Here is a 21,756-nt window from a genome sequence, read left to right as displayed (position 1 = left end):
GCGGGCGGGATACTCTCGATAGTTTTCCGGGTTCTCCCAGAAAGACGGAGGAATCAAACCCGGGTCAGCCGCGTGCAAGGCAAACGCCCTACCCGCTGTGTTACCGCTCCAGCCCAATATGTATCTTAAGGTGATAAAATTTTTATATTTTCCCAAATACATTATCTCCTAGATAAATATTTAGAGAAACACTGGAGACAGAATATTTGAGATGAAAAGTACACTCAGAAAAATTGTTATTTTATGGTTCAATGACAGGCTTTTGAACTATAAATTTAGCATGATATGATTGCTTATGTGATAACAGGTCACATTCTCCTGACCCTGAAAGATCCTTCAATTGTTGGGAAAGACGAGTAAGAAGAGGCTGCTAAAATCTCAGGGCTTGGAGGAATAGCGATGTTACTGATGCCCGCTTGAATAAATGGATGACAGTGATACAGTGATGATTGCTTTTGTAAAAAGCAGTGATATATTGCTTTATGTAAAAAATATTTAAATTCCAGATGACAGTTTTTGTACAAAAAAGTTATCTTGGAATAAAATATTTAAACTTTTGTTTTTAGATGTCCCTGAGAAAATTAGGGGGCTGGAGATACAGTACAGCAGTCAGGGCACTTGTCTTGTATGCAGCTGAGCTGCATTCAGTTCTCGGCATTCTGTATGGTCCCTTTAAGCACAGCCAAGAATAATTCCTGAGCATGGAGCCAGAAGTAAGCCCTTGAGCACCACTGGGTATGGGCCCAAAACAAACTGTAGCACTGCACTGCACTGTCCTCCCATTGTTCATCAATTTGCTTGAGTGGGCACCAGTAACATCTCACAACAAATTGTGAGACTTGTTGTTACTGTTTTTGGCATATCAAATACATCACGGGGAGCTTGCCAGGCTCTTTGAGAGGGACGGAGGAATCGAATGTCGGGTCAGCCGCCTGCAAGGCAAAAGCCGGACCCACTGTGCTATCGTTCCAGCACTCAAAACAAAATTAAAAATATATATATATATATATAATTTACTTCAAACAAGTTTGATTATTTTTAAAAAACCTAGTACTGAATCTATTTGAAATATAATTAAGTAGCAACTTAAAAATAGGCCATTAAAAGATCAATGATGGGAATTATATCATGAATGCAGGGATTAAGACAATTTGGAGCACCTGTGGCTAAAAACAATCAAAAGACAAAACAATATATTTAAGATATAAATAATAAAGATCATGCAATGGTCAAGAAATAGATGAAAATAAGTCTTTTGAACTGAGTTCAAAGGTCAAAGCTCAAGGCCTGCCTGTCTGCCTGCCTGCCTGCCTGCCTGCCTGCCTGCCTTCCTTCCTTCCTTCCTTCCTGCCTTCCTTCCTTCCTTCCTTCCTTCCTTCCTTCCTTCCTTCCTCCCTCCCTCCCTCCCTCCCTCCCTTCCTTTCTTCCTTCCTTCCTTCTGCCCTTCCTCCCTTCCTTTCTTCTTCTATCTTCTTTTTTTTTTTTTGGAGATACTCAGGGACGTCTGCACTCAGAGATCACTTCTGGCAGAGCTGGGAGGACCATATATGTTGCTGGGGATCAAATCTGGGTTTACTACATGCAAGACAAGTGACCTATGCACTGTATTATTACTCTGGCTCTGAGAGAATTAATTAAAAAAAACTTGCCTTAAGCTATGGTCTGATTCTAAAGAAAATATGTCATATATTAATATAAAGATTATCAGCTGACAAATAAAGGTATGTGAGATAAATCTTAATAAAAATCCATAAATGACCTAAAGTTGTTTAATTTGCAATCTTCTAACAAGTAATTTGCAATTTTTTTGCAGTTGCAAAAAATGCAATCTGGCTGCTTAAAGGTAATCAATTATTTTAATTTATTGAAAAGATACAATATCTTAAGTGACAATAACAGAGATAGTCCCAATATGCATTACGCAGGTATAAGTGTAACTAGTATATTATGTAAATTAATTACCGGGTAGCAATATGTTGATAAATTGGGACAACTGTAGGGTAGAATAAAATGAGTGATCAAATGTTGGTATTGCTATCTTTAACAATAAAAGAAATAATGCTATTTAATTATGAAGTAGAAAATGTTGAGACAAAACAAGCACTATCAAATATTTCACCAAAAACAAGGAAAAAGTAAGCTGAGCATTAGGATGCAACCAGAATGAATGAGAGAGATTTTTAAAAAAGAATTTACCAAGCATATCCTTTTTTTTCTTTAATTTTTTTATTATTTTTTAAAAATTTTAATTAGTGAGACACCACGAAGTACAGTTGTAGACTCACAAATTTTTGTGCTGGGTTTCAATTATACAATGATCAAATACCCGTCCCTCTACCAGTGCCCATTTCCCACCACCACGGGTCCCAGTATCCTTCCCACCCCCCCCACTCCCCCACCTCACCCTGCCTCTGTGTCAGGGCATTCCCTTTTGTTCTCTCTCTCTTATTGGGTGTTGTGGTTTGCAAAAGAGGCAATGGGTGACAATCAGGTTTGGTCTATGGTCTACTTTCAGCAAAGCATACCCTTTTCTTAAACCAGAATCTTCTACTATTATATTCTCCATATTTATATTCCCACTTCCCTCACTTCCTTATTTAGCCCAGTTAGAATTCAAGGTCCAACAATTCATTCAGTCTCCTAGAAATATATAAAAAGTCATTTGATTCACTGTTCTTCAATACCAGTCTAGTAAAAATGCTTATCCTGGATGAGCCGAACTTCTGTCTTTTTCAAATTTACATCTGTTTCTGAGAACTGCTAAAGAAAAGTCGCAAAAGTAGGACAATTGGTATGGCTACACATCAATGGATAATAATCTAAACTAGGCTTATCACACTTCTTGGAAAAATCCACTCTAATTCCTAGCCAATATTTGAAATCAATTTATACAGGGAGAAAATACCCTTCTACTTTAATCGTTTAACACTTAAAATTAATTAAATTAAACACCTACATAGTAATTTGAAATGAAATCTGTTCATGTTTTCAAATATATATATATATATATATATATATATATATAACTTGTTAAGTAGAAAATTCTGACTAGATTTGTAATAGGACATAATCACATTAAAAAACCTTTTAACTTATTTTTATGTTTCTATAAATATACTGGGTATAAATATTTCTTATTCTGGATTATGTTTTAAAGCAAAGTTGGAGAACTATCACTTCCCTTTGTTCTGAAAGCTGTCTCTGCCATTTGCTCTTTCCTATCTATTCAAGATTATCACTGCACAAATTATTTCCAATCCATTTTATTATATCCTATCCATCAGAATATGAACATGCTTAATTATTTTCTTTAAAAATACAACAAATGGTTGGCCAGAGTGGCAGTATAGCAGGTGTGGCATTTATCTTGCACATGACCAACCTGGGGTTTGATCCCTGGTACCCCATATGTTTCCCAGAGCCCCTTCAAGGAGAGATTCTTGAGAGCAGAGCCACACATAAGTCCTGTGCACTTTCAGATGTGGCGCAAAATAATATATTATATTATATATCACTGTTTCACTGTCATCCCATTGTTTGTCGATTTACTCGAGTAGGAGCCGGTAACATCTCCATTCGTCTCAGCCCTGAGATGTTAGTAGCATCTTCTTACTTGCCTTTCCCAATGACTAGAGGCTCTTTCAGGGTCAGGGGAATGAGACTTGTTATAGTTACTGTTTTTGGCATATCGAATATGCCACGGGAAGCTTGCCAGACTCTGCCCATGTAGGCGGGGTACTCTTGGTAGCTTGCCAGGCTTTCTGAGAGGCATATATATATATATATATATATATATATATATATATATAGTGTGGTAATTATGGAAAATGGGTAGGAAGCATCTTTTTTTTTATTTTATTGAATCACTGTGAGAAAGTTACAAGCTTTCATGTTTGGGTTACAATCACACAATGATCAAACACCTATCGCTCCACCAGTGTACATTCCCCATCACCAATCTCCCCAGTATACCCCCTTCTCCATCCTCCCCCTGCCTACATGGCAGACAATATTCCCCATACTCTCTACTTTTGGGCATTATGGTTTGCAATACAGTGAGAGGTCACCATGTTTGGTACATTATCTACTTTCAGCACACACCTCCCATCCCGACTGATTCCTCCAGCCATCATTTTCTTAGTGATCCCTTTTCTATTCCAGCTGCCTTTGCAGCTCTATGTTAGGAACTAGCTTAGTGCGGGTCTTCTCAGTCTTGCAGCCTGGAAAGGTCCCCTGGGTCAGCCGGGAAGTGTCTAATGATGTGTCCAGGAATATGTTCACTCATATGTGAGGCTCGGTCTGATTGTAAAGTGGCCTGGAGCATGGCAGCGGTTGGGAAGTGGAGGTCGGCTGCCAGGGCTGGGTTTCTTGGGGCAGGGAAGGCTCTTACCCACCCCCCTTTAGGGCTCCCCTGGTGAAAACAGCCTCACAAGGAGTTCCATATATTATATGGTATATAATATATAATATATATAATATAAAATACATATACGATACTATATAATGCATATATGTATATATAATTTCATTATGTGATATATACCAAATAGCTGTCACTGTCACTGTCCTCCCGTTGTTCATCGATTTGCTCAAGCGGGCCCAATAACGTCTCCATTGGAGACTTTGTTGTTACTGTGTTTTGGCATATCAAACACATCACGGGTAGCTTGCCGGGCTCTCCGAGAGGGGCGGAGGAATCGAACTCGGGTCAGCCATGTTGGCTGCGTGCAAGGCAAATGCCCTACTGCTGTGCTATCGCTCCAGCCCTATATACCAAATAGCAAATAAATAAAATACTTCCTACTACTATCTAGATATTTATCCACACATCTTTTATCCTCCCACTGAATCTCCTCAGTAAAGAAACGTCACTGTCAATCCCTATAAGGATACCCATTACATTCTTCAAAGAAATGGAGCAAACACTCTTGAAATTTATATGGAACAATAAGCCCCCACGAATAGCTAAAGCAATTCTTGGGAAAAAGAAAATGGGAGGAATCAACCTCCCGAACTTCAAACTGTACTACAAAGCAGTAATAATTAAAACAGCATGGTACTGGAACAAAGGCAGAACTGCAGACCAATGGAACAGGGTTGAATACACTGACATCTCTCCTCAATCATATGCTCATCTAATCTTTGATAAAGGTGCAAGTAATGTGAAGTGGAGTAAGGAAAGCCTCTTTAATAAATTGTGCTGGCATCACTGGACGGCTACATGCAAAAAAATAGGCTCAGAACTCTGCCTAACACCATGTACAAAAGTAAGATCAAAATGGATTAAAGACCTCAACATCAGACCAGAAACCATAAGGTACATTGAAGATAAAGTTGGCAAAACCCTCCATGACATTGAAGCTAATGGTATCTTCAAAGATGCCACACCACTGGCCGAGCAAGTGAAAACAGAGATAGATAAATGGGACTATCTTAAACTAAGAAGCTTCTGCACCTCCAAAGAAACAGTGACCAAAATACAAAGACAGTCTACAGAATGGGAAAGGATATTCACCGAATACACATCTGACAAGGGGTTGATATCCAGGATATACAAAATACTGGTTAAACTCCACAAGAAGAAAACATCCAACCCCATCCAAAAATGGGGCAATGAAATGAACAGAAACTTTCTCAAAGAAGAAATCCGAATGGCAAAAAAGCACATGAGAAAATGCTCTACATCATTAATCATCAGGGAGATGCAGATCAAAACCACAATGAGATACCATCTCACACCTCAGAGACTGGCCCACATTCAAAAGAACAAAAGCAACCGATGCTGGCGTGGATGTGGCGAGAAAGGGACACTCCTTCACTGTTGGTGGGAATGTCCACTGGTTCAGCCCTTCTGGAAAACAGTATGGACGATTCTCAAAAAATTAGAAATTGAGCTCCCATTTGACCCAGCAATACCACTCCTGGGAATATATCCCAGAGAGGCAAAAATGTATAGTCGAAGTGACATCTGCACTTGTTTGTTCATTGCAGCACTCTTTACAATAGCCAGAAACTGGAAGAAACCTGAATGCCCAAGAACAGATGACTGGTTAAAGAAACTTTGGTACATCTACACAATGGAGTACTATGTAGCTCTTAGAAAAGATGAAGTCATGAAATTTACATACAAGTGGTACAATATGGAAAGTATCATGCTAAGCGAAATGAGTCAGAAAGAGAGGGATAGACATAGAAAGATTGCATTCATCTGGGGGATATAAAGTAACAAAGTATGAGATTAATACCCAAGAATAGCTGAGATCAGCACCAGGAGGATTACTCCATAACTTAGAGGCCAGCCGGGTATCCTAGAGGAAAGGGCTGTTCAGATAGAGAAGGGAGCACCAAATAAAGGATGTTTGGAGGATCCTCCCAGGAGGGGAGATGCATGTCGAAAGTAGACTATGGACTGAACATGTTTGCCACTCAATGCCTCTTTTGCAGACCACAACACCCAAAAAGAGAGAGAGAACACAGGGGATTGCCCTGCCACAGAGACAGGGGGGATGGGGGGATGGGGGTGGGAGGGATATTATCCATGGTGGTGGAAAATGGGCACTGGTGGAGGGATGGGTATCTGATCATTGTATAATTGAAACCAAAGCACAAAAAATTGTAAATCTACAACTTTAAAAAAATAAAATAAAGGGGAAAAAAAAAAGAAACGTCACTGTACAACACCTCATGTGCAAATCTTTTCTTACTTCCTCCAAGTATGACATCTGAACCACCAGTGTTTCCTAATCACAATCCTCTATAACTGTTCTCAACTCAATAACTGTTCTCAACTCAGTTACACTATGTGCTACAATAAATCCTGGTGAATGTTCCATCTTTACCTAGTAGTTTCTCAGTTAGAGCAAGTATGAGATCAATACATGAATCCAATATGTAGTCACACAATAAACCATAGAGGGAAATATATATATACATGTATATATACATATACGCCTATATACATATTTTCTGTCCCTCTTGGAGAGCCTGGCAAGCTACCAAGAGTATACTGCCCTCACAGCAGAGCATGGCAAGCTACCCGTTGCATATTCAATATGCGAAAAACAGTAACAATAACAAGTCTCATTCCCCTGACCCTGAAAGAGCCTCCAACACAGCAGAGTTGGGAAGGACGAGAGGAGAAGCTGTTAAATATCAGGGCTGGGACGAATGGAGACATTACTGGTGCCCGCTCGAGCAAATCGATGAAGAGGATGACAGTGCTACAGTAGTCACACTAGAAGTCTGTCCTAAGTTTTGAAGTGTTCTTTTCCTTCTGACCATCACTTATGCATCTACATCCTCAGTCTTGGTTCTTCTACTCTCAAGGTGCCTCCCTGCCCTTGTAAGATCATCTGCTTCTAGGGTATCAATTACATTCTAATACTGTTGAATCCCAGTGTGGATTTATAAAGGTCGCACCTGAGATACTGAACATAAGATGTGAATTTCCTATCAAGTTGTCATTTCTGCTTAGCTGTCTCACAGGTATCTTTAAAGAATATACCCAAACTTTAATTGGTCACCTTTCTTCTACACTGAGGCTTTCAACTATTTGCTGCAGGCTTGAATGGATGCATCCTATTTTAACTTATGCACCACCATCTGCCTATTTGCCCAATCATAAATCTAAGAAAATTCTGACTCATCCTTTGCTTTGTTTTGGGAGTCACACCCGGTGGTGCTCAGGGGGTACTCCTGGCTCTGCACGCAGAAATTACTCCTGGAGGATTCGGAACCATACGGATTACTGGGGATAGAACCTGTGTTAGCTGCGTGCAAGGCAAGCACCCTACTCTGACCTTTTGTATTCATCTTTTGTATTCATCCTCTCCTTAACCCTCACATGGCAATGTGTGAATAAACATAATAAACATGAGCAATCATTTTGGATAGTTAAGTCATTCAGCATTAGGCCCAAGTCTGTGTTATGCAATCTTCCCAGTATTGCAATAGTTCCTCTATCGTTAAACATATTAGTGTTCCTTATTCAATTTTTTTTCCAATGGGATGATAAAGTTCAAGGAGACTGTTTATGTGCATTTCTTTGATTTTCCCATATTTTAAAAATTATTACATTTAGGTAACATGGTTAAAACGATGCTTCTGAAACATTTTTACTATGTTATCTGCAATATTCTGATATCTAGTGAATATTTGTTGATTGAATTAATGTATGGAAGTCAGAAACAATTACTACCTGTTAAGGAAGTTTGAGCAGATAGCTGAAATTAATGTCCTTTAAGCTTCTAAAATTTAACAATGTTTTGCTTTAATATAGAAACACACAGATTGTTATCTTTTCTCAGATGTCATTTATGAAAATGTTTCCTTGTTATTAAAATAAGAATGCAAATTGTTTTTGCAGTGCCAGAGATTAAACTTTAGAGCTCATATATACGAGGAAAGTGTTCTGCTCTCAAGCTACATCCCTGGGTTTCCTTTATTAAAATTTAACATAAAAATAAAAATTTGTATTTACCTTTGCCATAATATCTGCATAGGCCATATATAAAAAATCTTCGTCCAGTTTGCTATGAAAAATAAGAAAGCAGTGAATTAGTTTTTAAGTAGAAGGCATCACCATATAAAATATTTTTTTCGACAAAGATGCCTCTTCAAAAATAAAAAACAAAACTATATGAATTTTCAAATATATAATCAAGAAGCAAGTGTCTTAGACCTGAGATTATTGTTCTTCTTTAGCTTACAGAAAAGTCTGAAGCAATACAAAATATATAATCTATCACTTTAAATACCAATATGATCACTTTACTTTTTATTATGACCACAAAAGTTAGAACAAGAAAATACGAGTTTTCAAATATTTGATGGAGGACTTCCAAAATTATTATGTTATTATATTTTTTAAAATATGCTGGTCACAAAAATCATTCTCAAAAATTAAGAAAGCCTAACATGATTATCCTCCTCTTACAAAGTCCAAAACCATTGATTTACAAAGAAAGTTTTCTATCAAAAAATACCTGATTTTTCCAGTTACTTTAGCAATTTTAAACCAGCCACCAAAAATATTCACTCATGAGAAATACCTCATTACCTGCCAATGCCAGACAGAGAGTTGCTCTACGCTTAGGGATGAGATGATTTTGTTAGTTAGGAAATAACAAGAGAGAGATATAGTGAGAGAAGGATGGATCACATTAGCTAAGAGAGAGAAATGCACATTATTATGGCATGCATAGAGATCAAATGATCTTTTCAAGACTGACAGGACCCTTGTGGATATGAGTTGATAATTAAATTATCTCCCAGTCTCCTAAAAGATGGGTGGTAAAGTCTGGGGAAAAGTAGGCTTTATTCACATAGCAGGGAAGCAGATAAATCTTTGGTAACTCTTGAATTGTTCTGTCTACAGAGTCAACCTATGTAGCACCCCCTGTAATGAGCAAATCCTAAGCAGGGTTGTGATTATCAGGTCTACCAGTGCATTACTTATTTAATCCATAGAGGTGAATCCTCTTTGACTTTACTGAATTAATATGTACAAGTCTATAGAAGATAGGAAAAAATGAAGAATTCCCTTAAAATAAATCTCAAACAAAATGCAATTGAGATGATGGCTTACCCACCTCCTAAAGGTTTTCTAAGACCCTCTGCACGATGGAGAAACTGTCTAGCCAGGACATTTTTGGTCAGCTTTGTTCTCCATGCATTTTTGATACTTGAAATTATTTTGGGGTCTTTCATTATAAGGACTGTTTGCAATAAAGAGAAATTTCATTGAAGAGGACTAAGAATCAACTAAATCAGCTAATAAGAAAAACTGGACTCAGAGGTAGATATTACAACGTGAGTTGAATGGATGTTGTCGGCAGGTGTATGTCAGACTAGTCAGACCTTTGAACAACTCTCTCCACTAACAAGAATAAGATTGAAACACATATATAAAACACACACAGAATACTCAGACATGTTTTTCTAACAATAGCTGTTCTTCCTGTATCTCATAGGAACCTTCCCGTACCATTTCTCCGTTAAAGCTGTTCGACTGAACAGAAGGATCAGCTGATGAAGAGGATCAACTCTTCTGTTGCCTTCCTCTTCTTCAGAAGGCTCCACTCCAGGTTTCTGAAAAAAATTGACGTTTATAAAATTTCACACTTTTATATAAAATGCTTACAGATTTCTTGAAGAAATGTGAAAGTTAGGAACAACAAATAAAATGAAGCCCTTCTCTTCTTGCTGTAACATGTACGTTTTACATGTATTATTCATCCACATCTGCCTGTGTATTGGATGTGTAGTACATCATCAATGTAAAACTGCAGCTTTTTAGAAAGAGTTAATAATTTGACAGAAATATAGGCAAGGAAAATTTGTATCACTTATAAATTTTGAAACTGTTCTTGAAAGAAGATTCATAAATTAACTGCCCACTTACTTGCTATGTAGATTTCAAATTAAGGGAAGAATCAATTTATGAGGATTTGTAATGTAATTTTGTAGATTCAAGTATAAAAATCTCATTTTGATACCAATGCAAACTGTCAAAACATTATCTCTGCCTACACAATGAGTTCATTATATAAAATAAGTTCAATATTGAAACACCTACACATTATTCCTTTCACTTTCAGTTATATTCAAAACAGAAAACTATATGTTTAGGGGCCAGAGAGATAACATAGGGGTCAATGCAGTTTGTGTCTGCTGACTCATGTTCAGTTCTCTGTACCCCGTATGGTCCCTGGGACCAACTAGGCCAACTAGGAATGTGATTCCTGAACACAGAGCCAGGACGAATCCCTGAGTGTGGCTCCTCAAACCATCCTTCATTCTCTCTCTCTGTCTCTTTCTCCACACACACATATATATATATATATATATATATATATATATATATATATATTACTATTGTATAGAACTTTGTTCATAAGAAAATGGATCATTTTTACTGTGATTAAAAAATTACTGACTTTTTTGGGAATTATTTAATAAACTGTGTAATCTTCATTGCTGTATTCACTCATTCAGACTAATTTTTCCTCTACGTAAATTATGTCCTTTCTTGGATTTTAGGCTTAACGTTCTGAATACAAATTTATTTCTAAAAGAAATGGTGTGAGAGACAGTACAGCAGAGAAGGTGTTTGCCTTTCATATAGCCTATTTTGGTTTAAGTGTCGGCACTGCACTGAGTACCACCAAAGATGATTCCTGAGCAAAGAGCCTGTAATAGTCCCTGAGCCTGAATGAGTGCAGTCTGGAAAGCAAAAATCGTAATAAAATTAGAAATAAAATATAAGGGGTCAAAGTGATCGTACAGTGAGTAAAGTGTTTGCTTTGCACATGGCCCACTCGGGTTTGATCCTCGGCATCCCCTGAGCACTTCCAGGAGTAATTCCTGAGTAAATATATGAGTAATCCCTGAACATTGCCAGGTGTGACCCAAAAAGCAGAAAAATAAATGAGAAATAAAATATAATCTATGGATTATTTTGATTCTAAAGACACAATGAATGCATTTAAAATACGTTTTTAATCAGGAATAAGCAAGTGAGTTGAATTATTGTACACATTTTGTTCCCGGATAATTGTGAATTTTAAAAAATTAACCTAGACCATACATCTAAAATTAGGGAATCTACTCTGAAAAATATTCTGTGGGACTATATGATTGCAAAACTTTTTTAGAAGATGGTTTTATCAAAATTTTATGTGGGTTCATGTTTTACAAAAGATAAACATATAGCTTTCTGACATCAGTATCTCAGTAACTCAAACCTCTGTATCAATATGATTGCACAAAATTGTTGATGTCAGCTGTATTTATCAAGACTTCCTGTTCTTCTTATCCTATCGATCATTTTCTGTCTTGTTTATTTTTTTAAAAAACAGCTTCAGTTCCTTTTGTAGTTGTTAACTTACAACTTCTTTTTTTGCTGAATGATTTCATTGTATTTCAGTTTATGGAGTTCTATTCTAGTTCTAAGATGCTTTTAGCTACTTGGAAAAGTTTAAAAAGAATAATCAGAGACAGCTCAGTTTATCAAAAACTTGTCATATTATCAAACATTGATTACAGCAGCAATCAAGTTATAGTGTCCTGAGACTGGCACATTTCAAGTGTTTATTCTTACCTCAGAGTGATAAATAACTGCTCATATCCACATTATTCAACTAAGCCCCAAATCTTTTACTCTTATAACCCGATTAAAAATATACCGCTAAATCTTCTATCAGTTTATCTTCAAAGTAATGTTCTTCTGTTTCAATCCAAGACTTTTCATATCCCTGAAGAAAGAGATTGACAGCTCGATGCCTGAAAGATAAACACAGTTCCAAACAAAAGATGTTTGGGAGGTTTTTTTGCAAAGAAATAAATTGAAAAGGAATTCAGTGGAGTTTTATCATGAGAGTATCGGCACTAAAAGAAATAAATAAAAATAAACTTCCTCTCTTGATTGATTATCACGGATGGAGCCAGTTTTCTCAGATTAAAAACTGACTTGGATTTAAATCTGGGCTCAGCCACATCTAAGTCTTGTAATATTGAGCAAATTATTTAACTTTGGCAACTATCACTTTTTAAAAAAAATTATGACTATTTATAACCCTATCGATACCTCAGTCATATGAGATTTGAAATGAAAGAGGGTACTGGGTAAGAGGATTAATTCAGCTATTTAGACCATAAGCTTTATATACGTGAGATCAGAGTTATTCACAATGAAAAGAAAAATAAGTTTAATAAATGATAATATCAAATTGATGCTTTAAAATAGAACTGGCTCAGAGCAAACAATATAATGAATGTTAGTACAGAAATTATTCAGCATTTGAGTTCATAGTACATACAGGCTTGGAGGATTATAAAACAAAATGCATTAATATAAGTTTATTGAAGTATCTTTTTAAAAATTAAATCCTGGAAAAACTCATAGTAGTGACCTATAAAGTAAGTGACAAGCAGAAATTAGTAGAATAAGTAAACATAATTAAATTAAGAGATTACACTCAAATGGACAAAAAATACAGAGAAATTCATGATGATAAGGGAACTTCATGAGAGATTATTGGAAGTGCTAAAAAGTGCCTTCCATAGAGGCAGTAGGAGGCGGGGGAAACAGGGAACATCGATATACGGAAATCTGTGTACACGGGTAAAGAAATTGGTGCTGTAGTGTTGGAACTCTGTATGCAGGAACTAAATCATAAATTATGTTGTAACTTTGTAATTCATGGTAATTCAATAAAAAATTAAAAGGGAAAAAAGTAAAATAAAATGTGACAGTGGCAGTGCAGAATAGGAAGTTAATCTTAATGATACTAAATGAAGCTACAGAAGCAGGAAATATATATTTTTGGGGTACAAAGGGCAATGAAAATTGGAAAGGAATTGATAGTACAGTTAGAACTACTAGAAATCACAACACAGTGTATGCACGACAGACAAGAGACATCAAACTTAATGGTTCATCAAAGTCTTCTGTAGCTTTTAAACAAAACACGTGCTACTCCCTAATAGGTATTCTGATTCAATAACTGTGATTTGGATATTTCTCAAATGACTTAAGTGTATTTCCAAAAAGTCACATGTTTGAGAGTCATCAGAACTAGGGAGAAGCTTTTTTACATGGTATAGCGGGGCTGGAGTGATAGCAAGTGGGTGGGTATTTGCCTTGCATGCAGTCAATCCGAGTTAGATTTATCCGTCCCTATTGGAGAGTCCGGCAAGCTAAGGAGAGTATCCTGTCCACACGGCAGAGCCTGGAAAGCTCCCCGTGGCATATTCAATATGCCAAAAACAGTAACAAGAAATCTCGCAATGGAGATGTTACTGGTGCCAGCTAGAGTAAATTGATGAATAATGGGAGAACAGTGGTACAGTGCAGTGCATATCAGAGAAAGCAAAATTTCAAACAGCATAGAAACTAGCTCAGAATTTTCTGCTATCAACCTGACAGGTGATAATAAATAAGAAAGTTGCACCCCAGGCCAGGAAAGATTTGAACAACTGGACAGGAAAGGAAAGATAGAAATTCAAAATCTATCAAAGAATATCTGATGAAACTTGAAAACTGACTAGAGGAGTAACCAGAAAATAAATGATAATATGAATTCAAAGTTAACATTCTATTTGATGCCAACATCAATGAGAGAATGAGAGAATTTATAAGTAATACTAAATTTGTAAAGGAAATGAATCTGTTCACAGATTCAGTATGAAAAGGTGACAAGGCCTCTTGTGAGACTTTTTGTTTGTTTGGTTTGTATGGGCCATTCTTGTAAGTTTTGCTTTTCATTTTCTTCTTTATATTCCTCATGCAACATGTACTTAAAGTCTGGGTCCCATATGTTGCCAATATAAAAGAAACATACTCTAAAGAATTTCAAAATCTGAGTGAAAGAGACAAAGAGTCCTAATTCTATGTGGGGAGTACAACAGAATGTATGTAAAAACATTTTGTAAATATGTAGCAGGAAGCATTCAACATATAAGCAGGAAGGATATGGCTGGTCAGAGATGCCCCCTAACCAACCCCAAAATGTGCCTGGTGTTGTTTACCAGACAAGGGGACAACTCTACTTGTCTAAAGCTCAAAGCAAGTAATGGCAATTTCTTTGGAAAAGCATGAAATCTGAAATGATATCTGGATCCACCAAGACAAATTTGAACTCACTGTGTAACTTCTTTTTTTTTCTTTTTGAGTCATACCCAGCGATGCTCAGGGGTTACTCCTGGCTCTGCACTCAGGAATTATTCCTGGCGGTGCTTGGGGGACCATATGGGATGCTGGAAATTGAACCTGGGTCAGCCATGTGCAAGGCAAATGCCCTACTCTCTGTGCTATTGCTCCAGTCCCACACTACATAACTTCTGTACTAACAACTGTTGTATCTTGAAGAGAAGATTAAAAGGCCTGTCAAATTTATTTATATTCTCAGGGCTAGAGAGATATATAGCAGTGGATAAGATGCTTGCCTTGCACGCACCTGGTATTAATGTTTTTCTCCAGTTGTTAATAAGCAAAAAATGAATGAACCAGTAACATTCGCTGTAACCAGCTCAGGCCCAAATATTGTGCATACTTTAACCCAATAATCTGAAAAACTCTGAGCAAATCCTTTCATGACACAGAAGCTGATAGCAAAGTCAGTTAAGAAGCTTGATTAATGTTGTACAGCTATAAGCCAAGGTTCCAGGATTCAAATCGAGGTAATCAGACTATTAAGAATGCACTCCCAATAACTCAATTCTGCTAATGTGAGCATATCTACCCCCAAATTAACTTATCTATTCATTTTCTAAGTTGATCAAGATTCTATGACTTACAGTACCACACCATTAAAGATGGTCTCTCACACACATGATTCCAGTTGCATCTCCATCACCAGTATACCTATCCTTTTCCTCAACGACCCCTTCTCCTTTTAACCTCCCTTTCCCATGCCTACGCCATCAACAAGAATTCAGCTGTCAGGATCAATTCTCCTATTATGCTGCCTCTTACCCTTTGTTGCTACCTTGCTGTGTATTTTTAAGTCCTGCATATGAGAGAAATTCTTCACCCAAATTAAAATGTAATCACAATAACACAAACTGCATTTATCTAAGAATATCCAAAAAGGGGACAAAAACGAGTAAGTATTACTAGAAGTGGTACACCTCTTCCATCATGCTCTTGGGACAATTACTCTCAGTTTAAGGTAGGTGCTATAGGCATATTTGGGGGGAACGACTTTAATTTATTATAAATATAGCACAGCGGTAGGGCATTCGCCTTACAAGCGGCCAACATGGCCGACCCAGGTTCGATTCCTCCGCCCCTCTCGGAGAGCCCGGCAAGCTACGAGAGTATTCGATATGCCAAACACAGTAACAACAAAGTCTCCAATGGAGACGTTACTGGGCCCGCTCGAGCAAATCGACGATCAACGGGAGGGCCTTTACCTTTACCTTTATTAAAAAATAAATACTTCACCTTGGCAGGTTATATAAAGGAGCCATTCGGAAGCAGGCGACCACTGCCCTTTTCCTCTGCTTAGAGAGCAGTTTGTGCCAGACTGCCTTTTTAGATCTCTGAGGATGTTCCACCTGAGGTAGTAAGAGACAAAAAACTAAAATTAAAACCCATGCTGTCATTAAAACATGGCAATAAACAGCTGTACTTTTTCTAGTAAAAACTTGAAATTCCAATGTCCTAAATTTGAAATCGTTTTAAATGTTACATATGTTCCTTAGTAGAAATGGAATATTTTTTTCATTACTGTGTATTTCAAAATGATGTCATCTGTGAAATCAGGAAATATAAAACCATTCTCTATGCAAGTATTTGCATCCTCTTAATTTAGTTTTAATTTACAAAATTACTATACTTTTGCTTGTGTGTAACTTTTTAGATAATTTATGATGCACTGCGAACTTAATAGAGAGTTGAAGAAAATTCTACTGTTCCTTAATATCATACAGATGACAAGTCTTCATTAACACAATGCTAGGAGTGAGTGAAAAAAATCTAATTTTGCAGAAATGTTAAAATATGTAATAATTGTTAGAAAAGAATAAGTGAGAATTTAGAAGTTATAGTAAATGATGCAAGCAAGTTATTTATTTAGCAAATGGTGTTTAGATATCCAAAAGGAAAAAATATTTTAATATTAGAAAGGAAATCTATTCAATATGTAATTCCAAACTAATTAGTAATCACTAGGCAATTAAACACTGTACTTCCCAGACCATATCTCCGGTATATATATGTAGATTTCTGGAAGAAAATAAAATGGTGTATTAGCTAAAAACATATACTAAATTTATTATTCTTTGTAGTACAGGGCAATAATATGAAGATAATATGTCTATAAAATACTTTTAAATAGCTAGACCACAGAAGCTTAAATTTTAGTAAACAATTTAGACAATTTGAAAGCACTATTTCTGCAATCTCTCACCTCTATAAAATCATTAAATACTTTTTTGGTAATTGTTCATTTCAATTTTCTTAATAATTGCATTAAGTGAAGTGAAATCCTGTGAGAATAATGTAGATGAAGATAGAATAAAAGGTAATTTTTTCTTACTAGACCTAATACACTTAAACTTAAAGCTATGCTTTTTGAAACCCAAAACTGAAAATACTAGCTTTTTTAGAAATTAGTTATTCTTATCAGCATGAATAATAAATAACAAACCTTTAAAAAGGACAGAGACATTGAAGATCCCGTGGTGAACATGGTAGAAAAAACCTTCGCCATTACAAAACATTAATATCTAGAGTCTTTGATTACACAAGACAATAAATAGGGACTAACACTTAAGCAAAGTGAATGTAGCACTGTAGCACTGTCCTCCCATTGTTCATTGGTTTGTTCGAGCGGGCCCAGTAACATCTCCATTGTGAGACTTGTTGTTACTGTGTTTAGCATATCCAATACGTCACAGCTAGCTTGCCAGGCTTTTGCCCTGCGGGCAAGATACTCTCGGTAGCTTGCTGGGCTCTCGGAGAGTGGCAGAGGAACCGAACCTGGCTTGGCTGGGCCAGCAGTTTGCAAGGCAAATGCCCTACCACTGTGCTATTGCTCCAGCCCAGAAAATATGCTAGAAATATATCTCATATAATTATTTGAGTATATATTTCTGTTTCCACACTCTCTACTAGAGTATAAACTACTTGAGTGACAAGATTCAATTCTCAGCACCTCTAATATTCAATGTTGCAATTTGGAAGTGTACCCAATAAATGTTTAGTGAAAGGAATGACTGCTGGGGCTGGAGCAATAGCACAGTGAGTAGGGCATTTGCTTTGCATGCGGCCGACCCAGGTTTGATTCCCAGCATCCCATATGGTCCCCTGAGCACCACCAGGTGTAATTCCTGAGTGCAGAACCAGGAGTAACCTCTGTGCATCGCCAGATGTGATCCAAAAATCAAAAGAAAAAAAAAGGAATGACTGCTTAGTAAAACTGCTTAATAAAAGCATTATTTTATCAATGACACAACTGATCATATTTTCATATATTTATAAATAATAAATTAATACATTGAAAGAATCATATTTCAATAAAACATTTAGTTATTTAAAATCCAGACAAATTCAGATGTACATACAAAAACTAGCAAGAATTATAGAAGTTGACACTGGTGTTGAAATATTATATGCCTAAGACCCAACTATCAATAACTTCTAAATCAGTTCTTTAATTTTTTAAAAGACAAAAATAAACTGATTGTAGAGTAATAGTGCCATAAGTAGTTATCTAAAAGTCATTTATTTAAAATTTGTTAACTTATTTCTGAAAATAATTATATCAGATATATCACTTAAAATTCCATAACAACAAATTTGTCATCTACTGATTGATGAATATTTCTATATATTTACTATTTTGTAAAACTATTACAGAGTGGCACCAGTTGCAGTTGCATGGCCAAAAGCATGACTACTGCAGCTACAGCAGTGGCCCCAGGGGCTGGGGCAAGAGTGATGGTGGTCTTGTGGGGTGGTTGCAGAACTTCATGCCAGGGTGGCCATGCATACACCCAGCACAACTCCCATGTACTGCACCTGTGACCTCCTCAGACATGAAGCACTATGGGAGCGCTTTGGGAGCACTACTGTAGGCAAAAAGGAGCACTGATGGTAACTAGACAATCCAAAATCACTGGCATGCCTCCAGCTGCACTCTACTGTCTCAAAGAATACAGCCTCACCCAGAAACTGATGTCTTGAAAGTATCAAATATGTGGGTTTTGTGACTGAAATCTCCAGGCTTTTCTGAGTCAGGAGGAGCTTCCTTCCTAGTATTTTGAGAAGCTCCAGTGGTCATACCCACCCCACAAAGCCACCACTCAGTTATAAATTTAACTCCAGATATAACATCACCTTAAAAATTTTGGACTTTCTGGAGTGTACCGCCATGACATCTCAATCTCTACAAACTAATAAATCAGTACTAGCACGCAAGATTGGATGGATGTAACACAGACAGCAACCAATCTTGATTAACGAGCACAAACACGGACAGTTTAACCTGTAACAAGATCTTAATCTCTCATGCAAGGATTTAATGTCTTCATGGTGAGACACAACAATACTATTTTTCTTCTTTATTTTTTTAACTATTGAATTAAGTTTTTTATTTTATTTTATTTTTTCTTCTAAGTAAATTTTTGATCATTCTGTTAGCAAAATTATTGATAACTTGTAACATAACAAATTACTGAGGGTTGGCTATGGAGGCAGGCTTAAGGGGTGGTTGGGAACACTGGACACAATGGTGGAAGGAAGGTGTAATGGTGGTGGGATTGGCGTTGGAATATTGACGCCTGTAACAAATTATCATGAACAACTGTGTAAACCACAGTGATTATATTATGTGTAGGAGAAAACTTTGCCTATGTAGGCTTTTCAGATTCCATGTAAATTCGAAAAAAATATTAATGTAGGATTGCTTTAAAAGTTTTATTAGAAACAGGTGAGATATAATTATTACCCTACTCAGATCAATTATAAATAAAATTTAAGGTAATATAGTTTAGATTCCAGAGCTGAAAATTTATATATATAAATGAGAATAGGTATTTTAAGCTATTGCATTAAATTGTTTTAAATTTTTTTACTTATATAGATCAAAATCATATAGTAGTGACAAAATGACTCTTACTGATACAGTTTCTGATCATTCTATTTGTCATTTCGTAAAGTTTTGTTGGAACAAGATATATAAAATAAATTTGTTTTGTGCCCAAGAGGGGGCAGGAAGGGATTGGGAGGAAAATTGGGGATATTGGTGAACGGAAGGTCACACTGATGTTGTTGAAAAACTAATTGCTTGAAACAACAATATAATGGAAAACTTTGTAAATTACTTTGCAAATAAAAATTAATTTTAACAAAGCTATTACAGAAATATTTAGGAAAAGATTAAGTTGTAAAATCTGTATTATATTATATTATTTATTGTGTTGTTGGAACTGTCCTCCCATTGTTCATGGATTTGCTCGAACAGGTACCAGTAACGTCTCCATTGGGATACTTCTTGTTACTGTTTTTGGCATATCGAATACGCCACAGGAACTTTGCCAGGCTCTGCTGTGTGGGTGGGATAATCTCAGTAGCTTGCCAGGCTCTCCAAGAGGGATGAAGGAACCAAACCTGGGTCGGTCGCGTGTAAGGCAAACGCCCTACCCACCGTGCAATATAAGTCAATAGCCATAGGTTTGAGAATATTGAAGTTAAGTCTGATTGGGCATGATGACAGTTTCATGGCATTAGAGAAACATTTTTTAGGAAATTTGAATAATGGGAGAGTGGGATATCATTAGATGAAAAGAAAAAATAGAAATCATAGAAAAGAGTTTAATTATTAACACATTAATGCGTTCCACAAAACATTTAGGTGACATATTTCTTGATATGATACATGGTATTTTATTTCATGGCAGTCAGTGCAAAATAACCAACTATAAAGTAGAGATGTCTTGTCATAAAGACCATTGAATGACAGTTTACAGTGTTGAGTTCATCTATATTCTCTTCTCCAGTGTTATAATGCTAACTGGACCACATACGAAATAGAGATAATGCTTCTGCGCTGTGGATAGTTTGCCTAAGTTAGAAGACTCCTAACATAAATATATGACCCCACTACGCATAATACTTCAATTATTATTAGTTTTGGTATTCCTGAACAAAGAAAATAAACAAGAAAATCCATTTTACTGTTTAAAATAGGATACAACTAAAATTATACAAAGACAGTATTTTCACATAACTTTAACTCCATTGCATTGCATTTTTCTTTATTGCTTACCACAGAGAAAGAATTATATTATTCTAAAAATTAACCTAATAAGAGAAAATCTTAAGCAAGTAAGAAAAAATTTCTAATATTAAAAGTGAGCAATATTGTCTCAAACATGTGTTGAAGATTAATAAAAATAACACAAAAATAAAATATTTGAAATGGTCTATAATTCCTGAACATTTTGTTATAATTACTTAAAATAAATTACTCAATACTTCTAATTTGGATAGATATAGAAAAAATTTAATTATAATAAAAGCATTAGTATACCAAAAGACATAATCTTTCTCTTGTTACAATCATCATATACTTGGAAATTGTGTTTAGATGTCAGGGATTTACAAGTTACATATCCTTTATATATCCTATACTGATCCCATATATAGTTTTCAGTTCATAGTTAATAAATTAACACACTCATAGTTAATATTTTAACAAACTAAATATATTTTAAATATATTTTTGTACATATATTTTGTATATATTTGTATATATATTTTGTATATATATTTTGTATATATATATTGTAAATATATTTTTGTAAATCAAATGTGGTTGAACGAACATAAAACCGAACCTGTTCAAGATGAAAAAGCACATTTGCTATATCCAATACTCTCTCTATTGTCTTTTCAGGATCTGAAGTATCTTCGGTTCTGTTTGGTAAATCTTTGTAAAGAGCCATTTGCCATCTAATAGCAGGATCTTCCAACTGTAAAAAAATAAAAAGGAAATGTAATGTTTTTGAAAAAATATTTAATGTAGCAGATCTCCTAGAATAGATCTTTAAGAATTCATTGAGCTTTCTACAGTATGAACTCACTATGCATACTCATGAAACTTGTCACTAGTGAGATAGACATTAAGCAAGTATTTGTAATTATGATGAGGAGGATGAGGGATACTAAAAATAAAATTAAAAGTTCAACCTAGTCTGTGGGCAGGGAGATGCACAGGGACCAAAGGCACATGTTTTGCATGCACAGAA

The 21,756-nt window shown here is 35.9% G+C and overlaps 1 protein-coding gene across 1 annotated transcript in view; it reads right to left on the bottom strand.

Moving 5' to 3' along the window:
• The window catches only part of RYR2 (ryanodine receptor 2), a 754,458-nt gene that overhangs the window by 99,919 nt on the left and 632,783 nt on the right, over positions 1–21,756 (bottom strand). The window contains exons 75-79 of the mRNA XM_056113587.1: positions 21,346–21,480; positions 15,947–16,059; positions 12,186–12,282; positions 9,986–10,089; positions 8,480–8,531 (exon numbers count right to left, since the gene is read on the bottom strand). Coding sequence (XP_055969562.1) covers positions 8,480–8,531; positions 9,986–10,089; positions 12,186–12,282; positions 15,947–16,059; positions 21,346–21,480 — 501 coding nt within the window. The remainder of the gene's footprint in view (positions 1–8,479; positions 8,532–9,985; positions 10,090–12,185; positions 12,283–15,946; positions 16,060–21,345; positions 21,481–21,756) is intronic.

This window comes from Sorex fumeus, unplaced genomic scaffold, assembly GCF_029834395.1.
Source record: "Sorex fumeus unplaced genomic scaffold, SorFum_2.1 ptg000021l, whole genome shotgun sequence".
Taxonomy (NCBI): Eukaryota; Metazoa; Chordata; class Mammalia; order Eulipotyphla; family Soricidae; genus Sorex; species Sorex fumeus.
The sequence above is the reverse complement of the archived record's forward strand: the minus strand, read 5'-3'. Positions and strand labels throughout refer to the sequence as shown.